The 26,585-nt window shown below is 45.0% G+C and overlaps 1 protein-coding gene across 1 annotated transcript in view; it reads left to right on the top strand.

Moving 5' to 3' along the window:
- Positions 1-20,093, top strand: part of bicd1a (bicaudal D homolog 1a) — a gene marked incomplete at both ends in the record, with an annotated part of 42,706 nt that extends 22,613 nt beyond the window's left edge. Inside the window, 6 exons of the mRNA XM_080841840.1 lie at positions 510-722; positions 12,207-12,359; positions 12,774-13,316; positions 17,049-18,227; positions 18,990-19,141; positions 19,421-20,093. Coding sequence (XP_080697966.1) covers positions 510-722; positions 12,207-12,359; positions 12,774-13,316; positions 17,049-18,227; positions 18,990-19,141; positions 19,421-20,093 — 2,913 coding nt within the window. The remainder of the gene's footprint in view (positions 1-509; positions 723-12,206; positions 12,360-12,773; positions 13,317-17,048; positions 18,228-18,989; positions 19,142-19,420) is intronic.
- Positions 20,094-26,585: the final 6,492 nt, after the last annotated feature.

Genomic DNA, 26,585 nt, shown 5'->3' with positions numbered 1-26,585 from the left:
TGGCAGCTAGTGAGACTTCCACTATGATCTCCAGTAATCCTGCCTTCATTTGAAGATATTAACAGGGACAAATACTGGAGACTGGATCTGTTAATAGAATCATCTTGAGAAGTGAAAAGTAGGCTTTGCTGGCCTCATTGTGTACACTTAGCCACATGGCAGATGTTTTTTTTTTTTTAAATCCATCTTGCAGAACCGTACAGTGAGGCCAGGCATGTAATTCATTGTTGAGTTCTATGGGATTTAACCCTTGACCTCATGTTGCTATTGCTGTGATCTACCAGCTGTGCTTTATATTTATGTAAATAGAAGTGCAAGAAGTCTCTCTCCCTCTCTCTTTCTTTCAAACCTCTTCCACCAACCCACACACCCTCCCTCTCTCTCTCTCTTTCCCTCTCTCCCTCTCTCATCCTTATCTTCACTTTGTTTAGTCATGTAAACTTATTTTAAAGTCCCACACACTAAGCCAGCTTCTAAGATGTATTCCTCTCTGTCTTCCCTCTCCGTAGGCGTTTGGCCAAGCCTATTCCCAGCAGCGCAAGGTGGCGGAGGACGGCGAGAGCAACGAGGAGACGCTGCTGCAGGAGTCAGCCAGTAAAGAGGCCTACTACATGAGCCGGCTGCTGGAGCTGCAGACCGAGCTGAAGAACTGTCGCTCGACGGCCTCCAACGCTCAGGCAGAGAGCGAAAGGCTCAACATGCTCATGCAGGAGCTGAGAGAGGTGAGAGCAGCGTGCTGGACTAAATTATCTATGCTTCATTGGCGTGACCATTTTAAGGGAAATAACGTTTGCCAAAGCATAGAACATAAAAATATAGAAAGCAGAAAATACAGAATCGTTAAATAAAGGACTCTCTGTGTGAGAATCTTTAAGTAGCAGTAAGTGACCCTAGCAGACGACATAGCACAAGCTAAAGGTAAATTATTTCACCTATCCCTTTCTAAAACGACTCTGTCTAGACTAGAGCCCCTCCATCCAGTCACTTCACAGTCACTGGACACTCACAGTGGCCGAAATTATATCAGAGAACCTACTGAATTCACATATCGCAGGATGTAGATAGGATGTAGACAAATTCCCAAATATTTTGATACTCACAGAGTGTGTCGTCGCTCAAAGTGGTAAGGTTTTTTTTTCTAATGCAGGGTTTAGTAAGCTTGATTTAATAACTATCCTGTTAGACAATGACAGTGTTGACCCCGCAAACAGGGAACGTCCCCAGGACGTTAACAGGACATTCGCAAGGTCCCCAATCGTCCCCAATTGGTCCCCGCCACAACGTTCGCTAGAGGACGTTACCAGAACGTTTTTGACGTTCGTAGCAAGTCTACGTTTGGTCCTTCTGTGACGTTCGCATGAGTCTTAAATCGGACTTTTAGGGAACCTTATAAATTGGTCTGTCAGCACACCTCCCCAGGACGTCATTTAAAAACGTCCCCATAACCTTTACCTGCAGGTCCTCTGCGTAACGTTCGCATGAGCCTTAAAACTGACTATTAAGGAACGTTATAATTTGGTCACTCAGCACACGTCCCCAGGACGTCATTTAAAAACGTCCCCATAACCTTTACCTGCAGGTCCTCTGCGTGACGTTCGCATGAGCCTTAAAACGGACTATTAAGGAACGTTATAATTTGGTCACTTAGCACACGTCCCCAGGACGTCATTTAAAAACGTCCCGTAACCTTTACCTGCAGGTCCTCTGCGTGACGTTCGCATGAGCCTTAAAACGGACTATTAAGGAACGTTATAATTTGGTCACTCAGCACACGTCCCCAGGACGTCATTTAAAAACGTCCCCATAACCTTTACCTGCAGGTCCTCTGCGTAACGTTCGCATGAGCCTTAAAACGGACTATTAAGGAACGTTATAATTTGGTCACTCAGCACACGTCCCAAGGACGTCATTTAAAAACGTCCCGTAACCTTTACCTGCAGGTCCTCTGCGTGACGTTCGCATGAGCCTTAAAACGGACTATTAAGGAACGTTATAATTTGGTAACTCAGCACACATCCCCAGGACGTCATTTAAAAACGTCCCGTAACCTTTACCTGCAGGTCCTCTGCGTGACGTTCGCATGAGCCTTAAAACGGACTTTTAGGGACCGTTCTTATTTGGTCCTCTGATGGTCCTCTCTGAACCAGAAGTTCCGCTAGAGAAAAATTATTTTCATTTGCCCGACATTTTAATGATAAGCCGGCCAAATATCTAGCCTATTTCTGCTTCTAAATTAGCCCATTGAAGAAAACTGACGGCCTGCATAGCTTAAATAATAACATAATCAGGTAGTTTAGAATGCAACATGTTTATTTTCCTAAGTTTACAATGGGAAACAAAAACATTTATGTCTGATGCGCGTCAATAAGTGGCCTTTAAGCGCAACCTGCTGTGGCGTTAAAATGAGCGCTGCAACATGGTCATTGCTCTGTTCAATGAGAGCAGAGATTCTTAAATTATTCGACCCTCTTGTGAATCCTTTGCACATTTTACTGTGACTATCAATTACCTCGCACCTGAGCCAAGAGAACTTGTCACTCCATAACGACATAAACGCCCGACATTTCAGCTTTTTCTTTGGTGATGCTGTTCGAACATCTAGGGCTTCAGGTATTCAGTGTTTGGAAAGTTCACTTTCTACATGAACTTGCTCAGTTCATTGTTGATAATTCATAATTTTGAACTACGTTCACAGCTCCAATTTTCAATATGAGGCGAGTGCTATAATTTTTCAAAATCTCTGTCTGCAATACCGCTCTCGGCTCTTCCGCGCGCTCACGCACGGTAATAAAAGGAAACGCGCAACACTGCAGGTATTACAGGTTCATCCTCGTCAGAAGGTTTACCCTCATCAGATGTTTTTGGCCTCTGAAAAAAAGATTTTAAGGCTAGTCTGCTTGGCCATGTTGGATCCTTCTCACTCAGTTCGCTCCTCGTTTGAAACCGAGGGTTTGCGCTTTAAAATGCAGCATATGCGTGTTGTTAAATAACTTTCTAACGGCAGATTAGCCTGTTCCTTTTAAACATAATAAGGGCAGTGCACGTTTGCTTTATAGGCCTTACGTAATGTTAGGATTGTTGTCAAAATTGTGTTTGCGAGACGGGATTTTTAAAGAAATTCCAATCAGACAATTTGACCGGTGAGCTCTTCGTTCTGTTGCACCATCTTTGAAGGCCTGTGGAAAGCTCAATATGTTAAAGCTAGACACTTGGTCACCTTCCTATGTATGCACTGTATTGGAATCATGCAGACATTACATTTATAGCACAGATCAGTACAGAAGCATTCATATTTATTTTATTTCATCATTCTTAGTTTGGCTAGTTATTCTGCCTCCCTGCCCGCACGTCCGTGATGTGCCATGGATGTTAATTAAAAAAGGAATCATTACGGAAAACCCTCAATGCGTAGTGACTGAGATTGCTACAATATGCTTTTCCTCAAACCCTCGGAAAAAAAGACTAAGGGCCTGATTTACTAACAGGATTGCGCCCATTTTCTGGCGTAAAATAGCGGTCGTAACGAAAAACGGTATTTACTAAGCTGGCGCAGCGCATATTAACGCTTTGAGGGTGTGTACCTGCAAACAGGTGAGATGGTTCGGAAACGTGGGTGGTAACGTAGGCGTGTAGCGCTATTTAATGGGAGGAGTGCGCCTAATGATGAACTGCGTGGTATTTACTAAACTGCCCGGCGAGCGCACATCTCTGATTTGCAGGCTAATTCTCCGCCTCATAAAAGCACGTCTTAACCAAGCGCATTTCCACTGAGTCTGAAAACGTTGATATGGCAGCAGCAAGGCAAAGACATAGACAGAGACAGCGAACAGAAATATTTGTTTCAACTCGTATAATTCATATATTCATATATATGAAATTAAACTTTCCGAACGTAATTGGAGAAATTGATCGCACCCACATGCAAACAGTCCCACCTTCAATCCGCGAACACGTTTACCGAAACAGAAAGCACACATATTCAATGAATGTCCAGGTCATATGTGATGCCAACATGACCATTACTTACGTGGAAGTGGTCTGTCCATGACAGTTTTATCTTTCGGAATAGTGCCATTTATCCATGATTGAGCAACGGTGATTTTGGAGAGGCCTGTCTACTTGGTAAATGTATTTGTTTCAGTGGGGATATATTGTAGTGAACCCATGTCCCTTGTAGAACGTATTAATCTCGCCATGTACACATTGTTATAATAGACAGTTTATGCATTAATGCCACCAATAGCATATTATTTATAATCGTGTTCTTTTAAACATCTCGCTGTAGATGATGGCGGGCAAAACAACAATATAACCCACTGAATCAGGTTCAGTGATTGAGCGAACGTGAACCAATATATCTATCTCGCTATCTATTCGCTGAACCTTAGTTTTTTCTTCCTCGAATCTCCATGGTGGCAGTAACTTGCTGGCAAGTTCTCCAGTCTTTTAACGGTGCGCTAAATAATGATTGTCCAGCGCGTATCTGGCTTGATAAATATCACGGAAAATGCGGGGAATCACCGTGCGTTAATGTGCGCCTGGCAAAGATGCGTTCGCAAATCAATCTTAGTAAATCAGGCTCTTTAAAGGGCGGAGTAAGCACATTTTGCCCAGCGCAGATCTGGCTTGATAAATACCAAGTAAAATGCGCAAAAACACCGTGCGTTAATTTGCGAACGCAGATTAAGAAGCGCTCGCATATTAGTAAATCAGGCCCTAAGTTTGTTGGCTGTCTCACACTGTGATAAACCTGTTAAAGTGGCACTATATCAGACAGTGCTAGGACAGTAGGTAGCGATCTCGTTTAGTAATAGGAAGGTTTACGGTTCAATTCCCATGCCCGCAATCAAGTTTGTAATCGTGTGTGTCTGTGTCTATGCATATCATATGAAATGTGTAATATAAATGAACTTGAACTTGTGTGTGTGTGCGCACTGTAAGCAAAATGACGGCTCCGCGATCTATTATTATTTTATTTTCTTCATTTAGCTCAGCAAAAACGGTCGTGCCTGCTACGTCCGCGGTGCATCATTGAATAACGTACCCAGGACGTCTAAAATAGGTTTTGTAGATGTCACCACAATGCCCTCAGGACGTTCTTGCAACTTCCTGCAGAACGTCCCCAGGACCTATAGAAACACGTTCCCCAGACGTAACCACAATGCCCTCGGGAGGTGCTTGCAACGTCCTGCATAACGTCCCCAGGACCTATAGAAAACGTTTCCCAGTTGTCACCACAACGTCCTGGGGACGGTCTTGGAACGTCGTGCAAAACGTCCTAAAGTTGTCACGGGAACCATACACATTTACGTTTTTAGAACGTTCAGAGAGACCATTACGGGACGTCTAGGGGACGTCATTTTGCTTACAGGGGAAGCACTGAGGAATATACACACTTGTTTTTAAGCACATCCAAACCTCCTCCGCACTATCTAGGAGATAGGAGTTTATCGTCCTTGTGAATGCTGTCATTATTTCTAACACTACCACAGTACTGTGTTTGCAGATTGGTGATGCAACATTAGCTTGTGCAATGGACACAGCCACATTTGTCTCAAGCATCAGAGCATAAAGCCTGAGCCATACGAGGCTTTATCTTTGAGACGACAGTGCTGTCACTGCTCCAGTGCCTCAGCCATATATTATCAGATATAGTATTTTACGAGAGGGCTATCAGAGAGCTGAGTGTCTGGTGTAGGCCCCCACCAATAAAGGGCCTATTTATTACCATCATTATCAAGATAAAACAGCATACGTTAATGATAACCAATAGGTCTTATGCAGCACTTCAGAAACAGAGGTGACATTCATTGATCTAATTGGATAGGTTTTTTTTGTGAGCAGAAAGGTTCTGAATAATGCATTAAGCTGCTCTGTGTTCGTGGTATGTTGATCAGTCATGTGGCATACCACCTTGTGCCTCACAAAATATTAACCAGAAACATGCTTCTGTTTGTGGGACTGCTATATGAATGAAAGGTCAAGAGGGCAGCGTGTAGGGGTCACCCAGGGGTCACCCATCCAACAAGAGTGTGTGTGTGTGTGTGTCAGCAGTCACTGGCCAGGGGGTATGGGGTGTAATGCTGGGGTCAGAGACTGTCGCCTCGGCCCCATTGTAGAGGCCAAATCCGGCACTAAGCTGCAGAAAAAGGGGAAAATGTCCTGAGCTCGGCACATAGGGCGGCGGAGCACAGCGTCCTGCGGGCAACCCCTTGTGACCTGCCTGCCTCGGGCGCGCACACAGCCACATACCTGCCGCATAGCATGCATAGCTGAGGAGACGCACGTGACTGGATGCCGGGCTCTCATGATTGAGATGATTCTTTTTTTTTTTTTTTTTTTTAGGGGAATTCTGGAACATCACATGGTAAATGTGTGCTAAACAATATCACTGCATCTGATTCTTTTTGTATGAATTTCCATTCAGGCAGAGTTACTCAATCTTTAATGGTGTAGCGAATATTTTATGTCTCATGTGGGCCCTTTGGAAAGGAGAAATCATAGAGGTGAATCTGTGGCCATGTCATTCAGTGCCATCTCATTTAAGTTTGAAATGTTAACTTTTAATTAAAAATGACGTATATGTAATGCTGTTTTAGTTAAAGAAAGTCTCTTTTGCCATATGAAAATAATGCAACACTACTGTGTTCTCTTATTTTTGGCAATCCAATAATTTATTTGCCACTTCATTTTCCTATATGCCTGTCTGACACACATTGATGTGGATGATCAGTCTCATCACTCTCACTGGAAAGTGTTTGCCACTGATCTCACCTCTAAGCATGTTTGCCTTTGATCTCACCTCTCAACGGGCTTACCCCTGATCTCACATCTAAACATGTTTGCTCCTTATCTCACTTCTAAATGTGTTTGCCACAGATCTCACCTGTTAAAGGTGGCAGCCTCAGGCTCCCTTTGCAGCTGCTGAACACTAAATGATTGCGAATCCTGCTTCACAGATCAGATTATTCACCTTAATGTGCCATTTTTTTTTTAAACTTGTAATATACCCACACAGGGCCTATTTGTGCCTTCCACTTATCAACCTGTGGGCGTCACTGTAAATATTCACCAGCATCTCATCGAGCTCTTCAGCAGATGAAACATTAGAATGGATGAAAAGGATCGAGAACAGAAGACGGAGAGGGATCACTGTGATCACAGGCGGCACGTTATTAAAAATATTCTCTTATAGAATAATGAGTCTTTGGTGGCAGCAGAAATATTCAGAGAGCTTTAATAACGGTACAGGGCTCATCGGGTTTGAAGTCATCTGAATCCCAAGTCCGAGAGGAAACGGAACCTTTCTTTATACTGGTACAGAAGAATTACAAAATCTTCAGTCACCTTGGCTTTCTCAGCATCAGTGTGACTTACATCATATTCCTCCACACCAGCTAAAAACAGTCGGACATGAAGTATAGGAGAGGTTTGCATGTGGACAGCGCTGTAACTCATGCAGGAGACCTTTATCGATCATCAGGTCAAATGGCCCTTCTGATAGAAGAGCTCTTATGAGATCTTATCTATCCACTGCCACGCAGTAGTGTTTTACATCAGAGAGGGCAGGAGCAGGCTAATGTCCACCTGTCTTCTCTGCTTTTAAAGATTATGAGATCAACTGTGTCCTGTGATATTTACTTTTCAACTTTTGTTTTCACACACTGGGTATTCTAGGAATAGTAATTGCCATGTTAGACTGCAGAAGCAACTATGTATCTAGTAGTAATCCCTTGTTCCTAATTCCTATTCCATACATAGCATGTAAAGATATAGCAGCTGAAGATCACATCGGTAAATCCTGGTGACAAAACTGATTTTTGTTTATGTTGTGAGGTTATTTTAGGTCAAGGATGATACAGTCCAAGCCCAATGTTCATGGTTACCCCTCAAGAACACAACAAGCACTTCTTCACTGATTGATATTTGTTTGTGAAGAATTATTTTCATTTTGTAGATACAAAAGACTGTGTTGTGCTGTAGTGTGTTGTGTTGGGGCAAGGACAGGGTGGTGCTCTCTAGCGGGTGTGCTGCAGTTTGTGTGTGGGTGGTGCCGGTGGAGGGGTTAGTGTGTGTGGAGTGGCGCGGGGGAGTCATGCTCTTGTCCTGACCCCCCGCTGGTGTGGAGCCTCTGATTAGGACGCTGACAAAGGGGTGTCGCTGGTGGATAATTGTCCAGTAATCCCCCCAGACTTCACAGTTGGCTCAGCCTCGTGCTGGCAAGCAGAGCAGCGCACCAGTGGTGAGGCAACACATCCTCTAGGGGGGGGAGAGGGGAGGGGGCACATCACTAGAGGGGGGAAAGCTGTAGGCACACTCACTTGGCTGTGAAGTGTGCCGAGATCTTTATGACATCATCAACCTAATGAGGAGTGCGATCACAAATATGTGATTAGAATGTTGCCAACTGAAGGTTCCATTTGGTGATGTAGTTATGAACTCAAGCCACCGTTATGATTGGCACTTAATGTAAACTCTAGATCTGTATGGTATAATTGTGGAAGGACTTGCAAAAACAGACCTCACTCCTCAGGTAGTGGCCCGGGGCTGAGACGGAGATGGTCTAGAGCTGGCACGGATCAGCGCCAGCACAGGGTCGGAGCCATCTCAGATAGCATCAGATGTCTGGTTTGAAAAGATCATTAAGCCCAGTTAGCATGCTGCTGAGAGATACAGTTATAGCTCTTCAAAGAGTGAATGAGTTTTCAAGCATTTCCTTTTACTCTGAAATTGTGGGGGTTGTGTGTGTGCATGTGCTCCACAAACAACATCAATCAGATGAAAACTAGTCCAATGACAAGAAAATACATGTTTTTCTCCAGCATCAGTGTTTCTAGGTATGGCATATCCACAGCAGGCAGCAGTTCTCTCTGCTTCATATGCATTATATATAAGTTTCATATTTTTTTTAGCTCAGGTGTATTCGCGCGTGTGTGTGTGTGTGCAGTGGGATGATGTATCCTCTGTCTCACCTCTGTGCAAAGTTTCTCAGAGGTCCCAAGGGTCATCTTCTATTGAGCTTGATATGTGTGTGCCTGTTTGTGTCAGCACTTCTGTGTGTGTGTGTGTGTGTGTGTGTGTGTGTGTGTGTGTGTGTGTGTGTGTGTGTGTGTGTGTGTGTGTGTGTGTGTGTGTGTTTAGGTCCCATGGTCAGTGAGGAGCATAACAGCACACTGATAAGAACACTGGAGCTTCCAAGCAGGCATATACCCACATATACCCAAACAAAAACAAATGCAAACACACATATTCACAGAAAGACACTGATTAATATGCAGATCCAAATACATAGCTTCAGCATCTCAGCTGATATTTGCTGAGGTTCTGTGTATAGGGAAATCTACATGAATTAAATTAAATGAAAATCTATCTGAATAAATAACATGCATGCACTTTTATTTTGGGGCTTGAGGGGAGCACTGAGGGCTGCCCAGGTCCCGTGTCTTGCGCCCAGCCATTACCAGCTTCCATGAGTTCATAAGATACACACACAAACACACACACTTACACTCATCATTACAGAAGCACACATAAAGTGCATAGCATTTGGTAATGTAGGCATAAGCGCGATACCATTTACAATGAAATACAGCCTTTTTCAGCATTGTTTCCTTTCAGGCATGCAGGTGGAAAATATATGCACAAGGAAACAGCTCAATGGCTAAACATTTCTCAACTTCTCAACAGAACACATCAAAATCTAGTTTAGGTTACTGATTCAGATCAGTGACAAAATACATTCAGAAGATGGTAGTGCGTGTCATTATGTGTCATTATGTCAGATATTATTTCTCAGAGTGCAATTCTACATTCTAACTTTCAACAAGAGAGCCAGCTTTCAGAGTGATTCCACTCACCTTATGATCAAATGTCTATCACCTGTAAAACAACCTGAATTACCTTATACTTTACTTTAAATGACCAGCTTATAAAGGTATTGTTAGCCAGAGTATCAAAGCTCTGTCTATTTGACGTACACCCTTGGAGGCTTGATCTATGAGTCTGAGCTTCTGATTGGTGACAATTACAAGACTTGTGACTGAACCTTAAGAAAGAATATATATTGCACATATTATATTACCCACTCAAAATAAGATTCTGTGTTTTTAAAAGAGAAGAGTTGCCCACAGGAGAGTCAGAAAAAAGCACAACAGAGAGTTTGTTTCTCTTTTGTAGCCCAGAAAGTTTCATTTAATAGGATGCAAAATTCTTAGCTCAACAGATGTTGTTCACACCCTTCTGCTGTGTGTGTGTGTGTGTGTGTGTGTGTGTGTGTGTGTGTGTGTGTGTGTGTTTGTGTGTGTGTGTGTGTGTGTGTGTGTGTGTGTGTGTGTGTGTGTGTGTGTGTGTGTGTGTGTGTGTGTGTGTGTGTGTGTGTGTGTGTGTGTGTGTGTGTGTGTGTGTTCGTGCCAAATGCCTTCGCTCTCTGGTCCCTCTGCTGCAGTTCCAGGAATTAAATATTGATGAAACGGGAGAAACGGTACTCTCTCACTCTGGATGTGTGTGTGTGTATATGTGTGTTTGTGTCTGTGTAGTTGCAGAGTCCTTGTTTTATCATGAGTTTGATTTACCTGGTGTTACACACAAATGTTGTTGATGTCGGCACAACTACTGCAATACTCCAAGGAAGTAGCCAGTGCATTCTTCATTTCTGTCTTGGTCTGGGGGCTTGAACTTATGGATGTGAGTTGTGGGAGATGTGGGAACACCAGGATTTACTCCTCCCGTTCCCCATGACCTTGTATCCAGGCGAGGCATGGAGACTTTTATTTTTCAATGACATTTCATGCACAGAGGTGATTCAGTGTGATTTGCAGCATTTACTGAATATTTATAAGAATACCCTTGATGTTAGGAAGATTAAATAGTTGAGTGTGTTTCCGTAGAAATTGTTAGAAAGATAGATGAGCAGGTTTGCTCATTCATTTTGTTTGCTCCCTCTTGACAGGTTATAATGTAATGAAAGGTTAGAATGCAATGGTCATTTATTATTGCTCTCTCTTGACAGGTTATAATGTAATGAGAGGTTATAATGCAATGGTCATTTATTATTGCTCTCTCTTGACAGGTTATAATGTAATGAGAGGTTATAATGCAATGTACTAATGGATGCTTTTGGGTTGAGTTGGGTTGAGATACGCAGGCTCTTCTCTTTTTTTACCTATGTCTTCTTGAATGAACCCAGAGAGAGAGAGACAGAGAGAGAGAGAGAGAGAAAGAGAGAGACAGAAAGAGAGAGAGAGAGAGAGAGCGCTGAGTGGTGTGTTCAGGCAGAGAAGAGATATTTATTGCCAGCTAAGGCAGATCAATCAGGGAGTGGTACACAGATAAACAACTTTCTGCACACACCTATATTTGCAGTAGTATACAAATACTTCTGTTCATACGTAGGCAAACATGTTGAGTTTTTTTTACCTGATGTTACAGTATGCTGCAAGCTGTGTGTCAGTGTAGGTATGTGGTCAGTGTACTGCTGTAATTAAAGGTGCACGTGTAAATATGTGTTCAGTGTAGTGCTGTAATTAAAGGTGTGTGTCAGTGTAAATATGTGTTCAGTGTAGTGCTGTAATTAAAGGTGTGTGTCAGTGGAGGTGTGTGTTCAGTGTAGTGCTGTCATTAAAGGTGTGTGTCAGTGGAGGTGTGTGTTCAGTGTAGTGCTGTCATTAAAGGTGTGTGTCAGTGGAGGTGTGTGTTCAATGTACTGCTGTCATTAAAGGTGTGTGTCAGTGGAGGTGTGTGTTCAATGTACTGCTGTCATTAAAGGTGTGTGTGAGTGGAGGTGTGTGTTCAGTGTAGTGCTGTCATTAAAGGTCTGTGTCAGTGGAGGTGTGTGTTCAGCGTAGTGCTGTCATTAAAGGTGTTTGTCAGTGGAGGTGTGTTTAGTCTAGTGCTGTCTTTAAAGGTGTGTGTTCAGTGTAGGTATGTGTTCAGTGTAGTGCCTTCATTTAAGGTGTTGTCCAAAAACAGAAACATTCACTGTCAGAGGAAGTCAGAAAACTTTAGAGCCCTTGCTTACACAGGCCTTAACTTTAGCCTTAAGCCCTTATTGTTTTATCTCCCTTCATGGTGCTTTCTGTGGACTTTGATGTATTAACTGCTGCTTTGCCATGCCTGTTCAAGGGGAGTATGTCTCTTCTTGCGTAACTGACTGTGGCATCTTTCTTTTGCTCTTTCTCTCTCTCTGTCACTTTCTTTCCCTTTCTCAGAGTAATGAGGTGTTGGAGCTTCAGAGGGGTCGAATGCGTGAGGAGATCAGAGAGTATAAGTTCAGAGAGACACGCCTCCTGCAGGACTACACAGAGCTGGAGGAGGAGAACATCACTCTACAGAAACTAGTGTCCACACTCAAACAGAACCAGGTAACACACACACACATACACACACAGACACACAGACACACACATGTACAGATACAGATTGTGTGGGAGTGTCCCCGGCATATTTTTCATACACATACACACACACACACACACACACACACACACACACACCTACACACACCTACACATAGGCATCACTTCATAGAGAACAAGATAACACACACACTTCTATCAGCAATCAGCTTCTGAATGTGCACAATGACTTGAGTCAAGCAGGACTACATTCCAGATAATTTCAGATCTATATGCCGCCTCTTTTCTCCTCCATATTTGCCTCTCCTCCTGGCTTCTCTCCACACCATCATTCCCTGTCATCTCCTCTCCTCTTCCCTTCTCTCCTCTCCTCTCCTCTCCTCTCCTCTCCTCTCCTCTCCTCTCCTCTGTCCTCCACAGGTGGAGTATGAGGGCCTGAAGCATGAGATCAAGGTTCTGGAGGAGGAGACGGCGCTGCTGAACAGCCAGCTGGAGGACGCGCTGCGGCTGAAGGACATCGCCCAGGCCCAGCTGGAGGAGGCGCTGGACACGCTCAAGAGCGAGCGCGAGCAGAAGCACGGCCTCCGCAAGGAGCTGGCGCACCACATCAGCCTAGGCGAAAGCGTCTACGGCGCCGGTGCCCACCTGACGCTCGCCGCCGTCGACCAGCTCCGCTTCGCAACCGATACAGACGTCACGGCGGCAACGCCCACGGCCAACGGGTCCGTGGGTCCGCACAGCCTCCCCGGGTCTACCCTCACCAGCCCCGGCGTCGAGGACTTGGGTCGCTGCAACAGGCTTCTCCATGGAAACAGGGCGACCACAAATGGCACGGCAGAGTTTGGGCACCTCGCAGGGCCGGGGAGGAAGGGAGTAGACAGCGTGGCCCTGCCGCCGGTGGCGGATCTATTCAGCGAGCTCAACCTCTCAGAGATGCAGAAACTCAAACAACAGCTCATTCAGGTCAGTCCAACACACAGAATAAGGTTAAAGGCCAAGGTTGTTTGGGTAGACAGCATGGTGCTTTTTGTTGAGCTGTTGCTACAGCTGCATTCAAAAACAGCCCAGAGTGCCTGGTCAGCTGCCTTTTTAGTCGTTTACTTTATGTGCCTCCTGAAAGGCAACTGAACGTATGTTTGCTGCCAAGAATACAAACAAGAAGAAATACTTTCGCTTACAAAAAAGGTTTAAACGAACTCTATGCATATGCGCAATGTATTTCAAAACCACGTTATCAACTCACGTTGCTTGGCCGGCCAAATGCGATGTCAAAAAGGTTAAGGATATAAGCATAGCACATTTATGCTGAAATACAAAACCTTCAGAAAACTTTCTTTGGTAGAAATGAAACAACACATGTAAAGTGTCTTAGCACAGGAGATTTTCTCTTCTGTGTTCAGCCCCTGTGTGATTGTGTTTCTTGCCATTTGCCCTTGTATCTCCTGTCCCTGCCAGCCAATCAGTGAAGACAAAGAGAGATTAACCTAGCTGTTTACCCATCCTCTACATCACAGGCTACTGTTGACTCTGTCACTGACACTCTCTCTCGCTCTGTTTTCCTCATTCTCTGTAATTCCTTGCCATTGCAAATAAGCTCTTCCAACATGACAAAAAAAATGTAAATAAAAAATATTTATATTATATAAAAAAAAATATTTATACTGCAAAACCTGTGAAATCACTGGAAATGAACATGTGAGGACTACACACTAATGCCACACACACACACACACACACACACACACACACACACCCACCCACCCATCACTCTCTCCCTCGCGCTCTCTTTCTCCTCCTCCCCCTCTTTCTGGTGCTGTGACTGGTGAACGCGTCCAACTCTGCTTCTGCTCCCCAAGTCTGTTCAGCCCTCCTGAGGTCTGTTAGTTCCACTGGTCCCACAGACACACACACACTCACAGAGAGACACACACGTTTGCGCACACGCACATACACTCACACACATACACACACACCCTGAGTGTGTTCATCAGTCCTCAGTGCTGAAGGCTTTGTCAGCATACTGCCTGCTGGTGCTGAGAAACTAAAGACACATCAGCCAGATGTCAAGTCACCGAGGGCAGCCATGGTGGCCAGACTCCTGCTTTTGTGTGGAAGTGTCCCCGTTCATTTAATCTGATCATCTAATCAGATTATCTAATCAGATTTATACAGATTTACTCTGTGTCTGACCCACAGGGTTAAACTACGCATGTACATCATGTCAAATTATTGTGTCACGGTGTAGAAAAGACTCATTTACAAATGGGTTTTGAAAAACTAGACACGCTTTTTGTAGCTTTGCTTTACTATTCCATTCAGAGATTGCTGTCAGAAACATTTAGTGTGATTAGTCACTCGCAAAAAAGGACTGTGTGTGTGCGTGTGTGTGTGTGTGTGTGTGTGTGTGTGTGTGTGTGTGTGTGTGTGTGTGTGTGTGTGTGTGTGTGTGTGTGTGTGTGTGTGTGTGTGTGTGTGTGTGTGTGTGTGTGTGTGTGTGTGTGTGTGTGTGTATGTGTGTGTTTGAACATGTGTATTTGCACATATGTGTGGGTTTCACTTAAGGGCAGATAACAGAAATAGAAAGTCTGCCACTGACAGAGAAATTCTTGCCTAGAATAACACTATTAAAAGACTAGGGTACTAATGTTAGTGCTGCTGATGATGAAGATAATTATTGGGATAGTACAGATGATTTAAATCATTTATATAATATATTTATAATTATATAAATTATATATTTTATTATTATATTTATATTATATAATGTATTCATAGACTGTCAGTAACTGCATGGACAGGACATGTTTTTGACCTACATTCATCTAGCTGGTTATACAGTATGCAAGCATCGATCAGTGTCCTTCTGTCCAAATATCCATCTGTCTCACTCCCCATAGCCATCATGTGTAGAGAACGTCACTAGCTATTCCTGCTAACTGGGCATTAGGCTCATCTATTTGGCTCTTTACCCAGAGTCTTAAGTAGAGCCATGGTATGCCTGAGTGCATAGGAAGGCAGCTCGCATGGCGAGTCTCACTGCACTGGCTCTTCTTTTCTCATTTTCTTTGCTCCGTGATAAGTCTCATCCATTTCTCCTTTCAGCCTCCCACTAGATGAAACACTCTTATACTAACTCATTAGTTCTCAAATGCAGCGCTGTAGCTTCAGAGTGGGGCTTTGCTGCAGGGGAATGAGGCGGTCATTAGTGGGCTTATCACACTGGAACCAGCTTCAGAGTGCCCCTTCACTGCGGGGGCATTGGGCTGTAGTGGGCTTATCACACTGGAACCCTCTGGGAGCTCCACTTCTCATTGCCGTTATAATACTGTTTATAATTAATGCCGACGTTCATCTGTGCGTACAGTGTGCACACACATACATACACGGATCGATGATCTATTGACTTTCCATTTCGTTCCTTTTCGGCATTGCACTTTTTTGCGGGTATCAATGCTGTCGTGACTGTGTAGTAGGAGCTATACCCATGGGCAGCTGAACCCTTTAGAAAGTGTGTTTATGTGTGCGTGTGCGTGTCGTATGTGAGAGTGTGTGTATGAGCATGAGTGTGTGTGTGTGTGCATACACGTTTCTTAAGAAACAGGTCCTATACTACATGTCAGTTGTTTAAAATACAATTGGATCAGTTGCAATTGGATAAATGCCATAGACACCTGCCCCCACACACAAATTCTTTTGTATGGGTTACATTTACATATTTTATAATGAATAATCTTGGATAGTGTAAGTGTGAAATCTGGAACCATTAGATCCCCTCACTTCAAACACACACACACACACACACACACACACACACACACACACACACACACACACACACACACACACACACACACACACACACACACACACACACATACACCCTCCCCATCATGTCAGCACTTGTCACTGCCAGGGCCATACTTCTTCCCCCTTCCCCGCCCTGTTTTGTGTTGCTGGGCCTCCTCCAGGGAGGAATCGATAAGGTTTCACCGCCTCAGCGCGGCCGTTTGAAGATGGCTGACGCCTCCAGGACCAGCACTGATCACAAAGCAATTCACCAGCACTCGAGTTCAATTACCGGAACCCCAGCCGTGCCATCCTGCCCTAATACGTGACAAGCAACGCCGGCGAAACATTACACCCACCTGTACCTGCTCTCTGAGACACTGGCTTTACATCAATATTACAATGACACTCCGACTTCGTGGCTGGGAACAAGGAGGGCTGTGTCTGACAGGAGCTGTATATATGCTAAATGCATACCATAGACTTTCAGAAAGTTTTCAAGTATATCAAAGTATATAAAATATGAATAAAAAGTATATAAAACATTTTAGTGTAGACAACTTAAAAAAATGTCCCTTGGAATTTGCCTTTGGCCATTTGTTTATTGAGCAAATGCACATAGTGTTGTAGCAACAAATCACAACTCTATGCTAACTATGAAACTATGCTAACATGCTACTGAGCTGAGCCTGCACTTCATCCAAAGTAGAGAATCGAGACCAATTGTACTACAATTTATACACAGTGTTTATCCAGTGTTTAGAGTTCAGATATGAATGATTCAGTTGTACCTCTTGCCAGATGTTTTTCCACGTTTACCTTGAACTAAAATAGGGAGGATTTTTTAGTCATTAACGATGTATCACTGTCTCATGCCCTCACCATGTAGTTTGTCCTCCTGTCCTCTAGGTGGAGCGCGAGAAGGCCTCTCTGCTGGTGACACTGCATGAGTCTCAGACCCAGCTACAGCACACACAGGGCGCCCTCACTGAGCAGCACCGGCGCGTCCACCGACTCAATGAACGTCTGAGCACCATGCACCGTTTCTACGGAAACAAACAGTTTGACGCCGAGGAGACCGAAAAGGACGGAGACCATAATGGGGAGGACATCGCCACCACCAACGGCTGCTGCAACAACGAGGAAGAGGTGGAGCTCCACGGCTTTGAGGTGCTGGAGGGTAAGTACCGCGTAGCGGTTACGGAGGTGATCGACCTGAAGGCAGAGCTTAAGACGCTGAAAGAGAAGCACAACCAGGTGGTGGAGAGCCAATCAGAGGAGAAGAGCCGCAGCGAGGGGAAGGTGCGCACTCTGATGGAGCAAACAGGCTGTCTAGAGCGCGAGTGCCGCGAGGGCCACGAGCGAATCGTGTGGCTGGAGGCGGAGCTGCGTGGCCAGTTGGGCGTGGCCAGCGAGAGCCAGAGCATGCTGACTGCGGCACAGGACGAGTTGGCGACGTTCAGTGAGGAACTGGCGCAGCTCTACCACCACGTCTGCCTGTGCAACAACGAGACGCCCAACCGCGTCATGCTGGACTACTACCGTCAGAGCCGCATCACCCGCAGCGGCAGCCTCAAGGGCCCCGACGACCCGCGTGCCCTCCTCTCCCCGCGCCTGGCCCGCCGCCTGGCCGCCTGCGCGGCTTCCTTCTCCGAGCCCCCCAAAAGCCCCCAGGAGTCCCCCTCCAAAGACCCACCATCATCAGGCACCGGTGAAGCAGGGCAGGGGAGCCCCAGCCGCACCCCTCAGGGCTCGGGGTCGCCGGTCAGCATCAGCATCTCACCATGCCCGTCTCCCTCGCCTGACAGCGGCTCGGGAGGTGGGAATGGCGGTGGCGACTTGAGGAGAGAGCCAATGAACATCTACAACCTGAACGCCATCATTCGTGACCAGGTCAAGCACCTCCAGAGAGCCGTGGACCGATCCCTGCAATTGTCGCGGCAACGGGCCGCCGCACGCGAGCTGGCGCCCGTGATGGACAAGGATAAAGAGGCCTGCATGGAGGAGCTGCTCAAGCTAAAGTCTAACCTCAGCACCAAGAGAGAGCAGATCGCTACACTACGGCTGGTGCTCAAAGCCAACAAACAGGTGAGGGAGAGAGAAAGAGAATGATAGACAGACAGACAGACAGACAGACAGACAGACAGACAGACAGACAGACAGACAGACAGACAGACAGACAGACAGACAGACAGACAGACAGACAGACAGACAGACAGACAGACAGACAGACAGACAGACAGACAGACAGACATACAGACAGACAGACAGACAGACAGACAGACTGAAGTCCCTCCTCAGCACCAAGAGATAGTAGATCACAATGCTACAGCTCGTGCACAAGGCCAACGAGAGGGGAGTGAGAAAGAGAGAGAGAGAGGGAATGATAGACAGGCAGAGAGGGAAAAGGGGGTGGAGTGAGAGAAAAATGAAGTACCTTGTCAGCACCAAGACAGATCAGATCACAACACTACGACTAGTTCTCAAGGCCAAATAGACAAATAGACAGAGACAGAGAGAGTAACAGCAAGCTGAAGTCACTCCTTAGAAAACAATAAAAAAGAGGAAGCAACTCAAGACTCAAGACAGAGCAGATCACACATTTTGTTTGAGGCCTGCAGCTAAAGGAAAAGTAACAGTGAATATCAAGGGAAGAGTTTGAGAGAAAGCTTTGGTGAGATATGGTGAGATGGTCTAAACAGTCGCTTCGTTGAGCTATGGTGAGAGTATCTAAACAGTCACTTTGGTGAATCTTATAAATTATACAAAACAACTTGGTCACAGGACCAAGATCTCCATCAGATGCCTGCTGTATCTGCCTAATCTCTCCTCTGTCCATCTTTCTGTCAGACAGCAGAGGGGGCCCTGGCCAACCTGAAGGGTAAGTATGAGAATGAGAAGTCCATGGTGACGGAGACCATGATGAAGCTGCGCAACGAGCTGAAGGCCCTGAAGGAAGACGCGGCCACCTTCTCCTCCCTCAGAGCCATGTTTGCCACCAGGTGAGCAGCATTCTGGGACATGTTCAGGGAGAGGGAGTGATATTTGGCAAAGCACCTAGGAGGGAGTGCATTAGGGGGGGTGTAGTTGGTCGTGGTTCTGTTTTTGTCACAGTTCTCATGACTTGCTTTCACATATCTTCACTGTCTGTTTTATTATCTTCCCCTATTTTTCTTTTCTTTCCTTTCTGTTCTGTTCCTCTCTCTTTCCTTTTCTCACTTTTACTCCCTCTCTCCATCTCTGTCCCCATTTTCTGTCTCTGTCCCTATCTGTCTCTTCAGGTGTGATGAGTACGTGACCCAGCTGGATGAGATGCAGCGGCAGCTGGCGGCGGCGGAGGACGAGAAGAAGACGCTGAACTCACTGCTGCGCATGGCCATCCAGCAAAAGCTGGCACTCACGCAACGCCTGGAGGACCTGGAGTTTGACCACGAGCAGACTCACCGAGGACGCCAAACAGCCGGCAAGCTGGCCAGGCTCAAGAGCAGCCCACCCAAAGTAAGTGTCCGTGCCGCTCTCACGGCCCCCCCAAGTCCCACAGCCCCTCTGTCTCCCACGGCTACCCGACCTCCCCCGACTCCCCTCACCCCATCCGGCATGATCCCTATCACCACCAACCCACCGTCCTTGGATGCTCTTCTTACACCCTCCTCGTCTGCTGCTTCCTGGTCCTACCTGGGGCAGCCGCCGTGCCTTTTGGGTAATCAGACGCTGATGGTGAACGCACATGCGCTGAGTGTAGAGTTCCGTCGCCTAGCCCAGACCAGAGACTACGCCCCTTCATCCAGCGCACGTTCCTCCAGCTCCGCCCCTACATCCCCTTACCGGTCCCCCTTGACGCTATCACGGCAGTCTTCGCCGCGGAGTCGACCGGCTCCCCGCCCAGCCACGTCCCCTACAACAGCACCCCAACCCTCCATCAATGACTACATCCCCCAGAATCCATCTCTCTGAACACAGAACCCAGGGTGATTGTGGGTAGGTGGCACACAGGGGCTGCTGCAGCCTGGTTTTTTTCCTGGGTGGCTGGTTGCCATCAGACTGCTGTGAGACTCCTGCTGTTTCTCAGGCTCTTGCTCTGGGCAGGAGCTCCTCAGGACTCCTGCATGTAGACTCTCTCACACACAGACTCAGTTAGTGACTGAAGCAGATCTGGCGCCAGATCGGGCCAGTTCCTTTCAAGAGTTGCCTGCTTTCTCTTGGTGCTGTTGCTAGGCGCTGGAACCCAACTAGCACTGGCTTTTCTTCTCTTACCGCAAGAGAGAACAATTTGTTTGAGACTCAAACTTGTTTTAGTCTTATGTACAGAGTGAACTTTGTAGGAGGCTTGAAGCAAGTGTTTTTTTTTTTCTGGAGAAAAAATTTGCATTGTTTTTTTTTTTTTGAATGAGGTTGAATTAAATACATAATGTTAAATTAAATAAATGAATGAGATCTAGGGACTGATTACATGTGTCTTGTTTTTGCTGTTGACAATCTAAGCATGAGTTATTAATTCACAGGGCCATGAGCATTAGCAAATTAAATGTTTTTTTTTGTTGTTGTTAAATGTTCAATTAGCTGGTTTAGGTATCAAGTGGAAATACTTTACCATTCAATCTGCTTTGTTTTGGATGTATCAGTGAATATCTGAAGGATTTAGCTATTTCAACATTTGTGCTTAAGCATTTGAGAACGTACATTAACAACAGCGGCCAGGCGTCCGGTGTTTGCAACTAAGCATATACCTCTCAAAGGTTTGTGAGCAGTAATTATCCTTTTCATACTATTGATTCTTCTGACATTCCATCATTACCCAAGTGAATCACTCACTTGAGGTAATGAAGGTCTGGTGGAAGCTGATATGTTGCTTTTCTGGTATATTCTTCTGCATGGTGGCCGTGTGCATGGCGTGACTGTGAGGGATGCAGCGTTAGTGCCATCTGGTGGTCGTCTAGGGAATTTGCTTAAAGTAGCTCCCTATCGCATTAACATTGGCTGCATTCCAGCTCTCTTTTATTTTCTCATTCAGTCCTTCGCTCCGCTCCCTTTGTCCTCTCAGAGGAATCTGATAAGCTGGCCTGTCCAGGACTGCAGTGTTTTCTGGTTTCGTCTGTGATGCAGCCTCTTATTGGCAGTGAATCCCCAACGCTACAAGCCCAGGCTTAGCATTTCTGTTCCTGACCAAATCTAATCCAACAAATGGAGTGAGTGAGATGAGAAAATAAAAATGTGCTAAACGCTAAAATTAGTCGAGTGCCTGTGGATAATCTTTGAGTCAAATATGCCCCTGACTCCAGCCTGCTCCTCATATACCCCAGCTTTCATGCTGTAGGTGAGTGTGGTCCTTGGTTAGAAAGAGGCAGAAAGAGCTAAACTTGGACCCCTGTCAGAGGATGCCTGATTTCACTTTAGTGCCCTATCATCAGGTTGCTGCAAACTCTGGTAATGCTGCGGCATAGAGTTGGCATGGATCTGTGTTGGACTTCGTCTAGATTGACCTGATACTGTAGTGTTACCTAAGCCTATTGTCCATAGGCTTTATGTAATCAGTATGTTAGTTCCTGGCACAGGTGAGGACAGCCTTGCAAAAACAGCTCATTTTAGTATTCCGAGCATGCCTTAGTAAAATAGATTAGCGGTGAGTTGGGAAGAAGAGGAGCTGTTGATGACTCAGAGGGCAGAGTATGGTAATGGTGTGTGTGTGTGTGTGTTTAGTGTGTGTGTGTGTGTGTGTGTGTGTGTGTGTGTGTGTGTGTGTGTGTGTGTGTGTGTGTGTGTGTGTGTGTGTGTGTGTGTGTGTGTGTGCGCGTGCGTACGTGTTTGGTGTGTGTGTGTGTGTGTGTGTGTGTGTGTGTGTGTGTGTGTGTGTGTGTGTGTGTGTGTGTGTGTGTGTGTGTGTGTGTTTGTATGATGGGATGAGCACTGCAGAGGAGCCGCTGCCTTATGTTAATTTCTGCTATAGTTCCTTGCTAACTCAGGGATTTTCCTATGCTGTACGTAAGAGTCAGGGTTGAGACTTTACAAGCACATGTGTGTGTGCATATGACATATGTCATTGTGCTACAGGGAACACCAAACCTACATCCCACATAGCATTTGACTGCGGTGAGAAGGTTGCAGTTCAGTTTCATCTAGTTCAGTTCTGTCATTTGTCTATTCACGTGTTAGTTTCTGGTAAGGAGAGGTCTTTGCAGCACATGTTCAGTGAGAGTAGGCCCTGGGAGTAGCTGCTGATGTATAAGACACAGAGTGGAGATGCTAAGCATGCAAGACAAACATGCCTTGGAGATCACAGGAGTTGGGTGGGGTTTGTTTAAAAACTGCTGGGTTTAACTGGCAAATTGATCATTGATACTGCACATTGCTGGTGTATCACATATGTAGAAATTCTAGAGCAGCAGCAGGAAACCGGTGTGCCCTCCTCTGTGTGCCAACCTCACACCCACCACTGCCAGACTGACACCCTACCCCAGCCCTGACAGAGCTCTGCCAATCATGTCACATGTGCGCTTCAGTGGAGAACAAACTAAAAAATCCACCATTATGGAAAACACCTGGTTATATCCTGGTCCTATGGTTATATGGTTTTCCTGGTCATAATGTTCTTCTCCTAGGAGTAGGGTTAGCGCCTCGCTATGGACCAGAAAAGCATATCAGCAACCACCACTTAGCTTTGCGAACATGTCAATGATGTCAAGTTGAAAACACCAAACTGGCCCTGTCAAATGCTCTTTGGTCTGCATGCAGAGAAACACACGCATACACACAGACACACACACACGCGCACACGCACACGCACACGCACACGCACACGCACACGCACACACACACACACACACACACACACACACACACACACACACACTTCTTCTACCTCAGAGGTCAGGTGAAGTAGGTCAACCGTTTCGGCTCCCCCAACACACGCAAACACACTTCTTGAAAGAATCTTGAAGGCCTTCTAACAAATTACAAACAAGCAGTTGTATTATTTTATACAATATATGTTATCTACAGTTTCTGTCATGATTCATATGAACTCTTTATTATCGTTATTAAGATAAAACAAATATTTCAACATCCCTGAATCTCCCTGGAAATCTCTAATTTAACAAGACTTATTGGATTAACCTGTTAGACGGACAGACCACCACGTTTTATCTCCTCTTAGGTGTTTTATTGGAGGGGCATGCAGTGTGCCGTTTCACTATATTATAGATCTGTGTCAATGTGTGTCTGTGTGTATGTGTGTTTGAGTGTTTGAGTGTTTGTGAGTTTGTGAGTTTGTGTGTATGTGAATGTGTGTCTCTCTGTGTATGTGTGTGTGTGTGTGTTTGTGGGGGGCAGGAGTGTGGATGAAAAAAAAATAGTTTGGTTTGGTACCCATATACTAACAAGAAAGAGCTTGTTCTTTCTTTCTCACACTCTTAGTAGTCTTTGACAGCTCTGTCTCACTTCCTGTTATAATGACGCTCCTGCTATTCTTGTCTGTCATCAAGTTATCAGCTTGCAGCTTTAAACTCGTATGCATGCTTGCACGCTGAAAATAGTACCACCTCACTTTTGACCACTGCTATGAGAGTATCTGGCTGAAGATGTACTTGACCATATGTTCTCAGATTGTGTACTTATATGTGCTACACAGCCCTGATGACTGGCTGCTTTTATTGTGTTTTTTAATTGTTTTTTGCTTCATCTGCAAGCCTCTGGTCTTCTCCCATAGTACTACAAGGCCCTGTCATACTCTGAGTTTGGGTCTGCATGTGTCTCTAAGCAAGAGCATAGATGTATGCACTGCACTTGTTTGCACATGTGTGTGTGTGTGTGTGTGTGTGTGTGTGTGTGTGTGTGTGTGTGTGTGTGTGTGTGTCCTCGTCTCTCTGTGTACTAACCCTGACTGTCAACCCTCTGTATATCTGTCTAATGTATCAGTTTCTTGTAGATTGTCAGCAGCCTGCTGTCTCAGTATCAACATACACATCACTACTAAAGCGAGGAAGCGTGCCATTGGGCCGCAGGTAAACATGTGCGAAATCATAATACATCCATTTACACACACACACACACACACACACACACACACACACACACACCTACACACTAAGACATTGTTGAAACACTCACATGTATATTCCAGGAAAAGGAACTCTCCCACACAATGATCACACAAGCTTACATAGACACACAGAAACTTGCACATTTTCTAAACGGCGTGTGTGTGTTTAAATAACACTTAGTGTATGATGATGAACCCAACCCCAACATGAATGCCACCATCACCAACACCTCAGTCCAAAATTGTTAGCGCTTATACTTGCACCGTGGCCCACAAACAAACAAGTTCTCTGAAAACTATTATAGACAAACACACACACACACACACACACACACACACACACACACACACACACATGCACACACACACATATATTTATGCACATATATGAATATATTCATACTAGTGCTGTCAAATGATCAAAATATTTAATCCGATTTATCGCATTTATGTTGTAGTTAACTCAGGTGCAAAAATATGAATCAAAATTAATCGCGATTAATCGCCAATTTTTATCTATTCTAAAAAAAAATCCATCATTGTATTTTTTTATTTTAATGCTCTTATCAACATCGAAAAGTGGATTGGCTTGCTTAGTGCAAATGGTTTTTTTTTTATTGAAAAACAACATTGCCACACAGGGCGGTACAAGATTAAATTATAAAGTGCACATTTCAGGTAAACAAGTTTGCTGGGAAGATAGCAGTCAGGCCTCTTATTTCAGAAACAATGAATTGTAACAGTTAGGTTACCAATAAAAGGTAAGCCTACTACTTCCTTGCTTTCAGCCAGCTGCCTGTTGACATTTTCAGGCAACAGTGAAGCTCTGAAAAGTTTGCACAACACAACTTTTAAAAGTGAAATTTCCATTCAAAGCTTTTTATCATCCAATTTTTTTTTTTTTTCAAAATTCAAAAAAAAAAAAAAAACGTTAATCTTGTGATAAAAAAATAATGGCGTTAAAAGGGTTTGCGTTAACGCCGTTAATAATGCGTTAAACTGACAGCACTTATTCATACACAAGCACACATATTTACATATCCAGATGTACATACATACACATACTTACATACTCGCATGAAAATATATCAAATACATGCAAGTGCACAAATATATGCAAGCACACTGTCACACATGCACACATGTTCACATGCTCACACAAACACACCTGCACTTTCTGCAGAGCACAATCTATTCACAGGAGCCCTGTCTGTACACGCAGTGTTAATCGTGCTTTAACCCCTTTTATTTTGGTCTTTAGTGGGGGATTAGGCCCACTCTCTAGCCCTTACTGCATTGCTGCTTGCTAAGCAGAGTTGCTCACGTGTGTGTGTGTGTGTGTGTGTGTGTGTGTGTGTGTGTGTGTGTGTGTGTGTGTGTGTGTGCTTTCACAGGCCGGCACAAGTTATTTTAGCAGAGGCACTCTTTTGCTCTCATTTCATAATAGCCCACTGTGGGTTATCTCTCTATCTTTCTTTCTCTTTCTCTCTCTTTCTCACTCTATCTCACTGCCCTGGCTGATACATCTTTCCGACTTCCTACAGATTTCTCCACCTCTCCTATTTGTTATCTCCATCCTGTCATCCTGCTTTAGATCTGAACAGGAAGTGTTTCCCTCTCTCTTTCTGTTCCGAAGCACTGATGGCCCTGTCTCTCCCCACCACTCTCAGTCTTTGACCCTGTCTCTCCCCACCACTCTCACTATTTGACCCTGTCAACCCCCCCCCCCCCCACTCTCACTCTTTGACCCTGTCTAGTTTTATGATTGCAAGGCTGATATTTTTATATTGCCCATTGCCAATATTTATGCAGCATATTTTTCACTTATTCTTTCCTTTCTCTTTTGTGTTGATCTGTTTGTTCTTCCTCTTCCTTGTTCTGTTCTGTTCTTTCCTGCGGCAGTCCTAATGTGGTGGTGGTTCTCCAGGAGGACCGGACAGCTTCAGCCAGCGCTGGAAACCGAAGTGCTCTCTCGCCCCCTGACCCCTTCAGATGTCTGGCTCAGCCAGCCCTCCCTACCAGTCCATAGGGCACACACTCATGTACAGCAAATATATGAACACACAAACACACACACACACACACACACACACACACTCTGGTCAGCACCTGTATCTCAAGTGCTCTCACACAGTCAGAGTCTTGGTGTCCAAGTTTCTCTGGACTCAACAAGGCCCTCTCCTTCCTGCAGAGTCACCATGGCAACAAACCATTGTTTGGTATGGTGTGTGTCCAAGTTCATTACCAGAGTGAACTACGACACATTTAGGCATTGTGGTTAATTCTGCATTTATTTATTCATATATTTATTTGTGTTTATTTATTCATGGTGAATTTTAATGGATTGTGGTGTGACATTCCAGCTTTTTATTGGTATTATTGTTTGGAAATTTGAATTCAAGAACAACAAC

Source organism: Sprattus sprattus, assembly GCF_963457725.1.
Source record: "Sprattus sprattus genome assembly, chromosome: 7".
Taxonomy (NCBI): domain Eukaryota; kingdom Metazoa; phylum Chordata; class Actinopteri; order Clupeiformes; family Clupeidae; genus Sprattus; species Sprattus sprattus.
The sequence above is the reverse complement of the archived record's forward strand: the minus strand, read 5'-3'. Positions and strand labels throughout refer to the sequence as shown.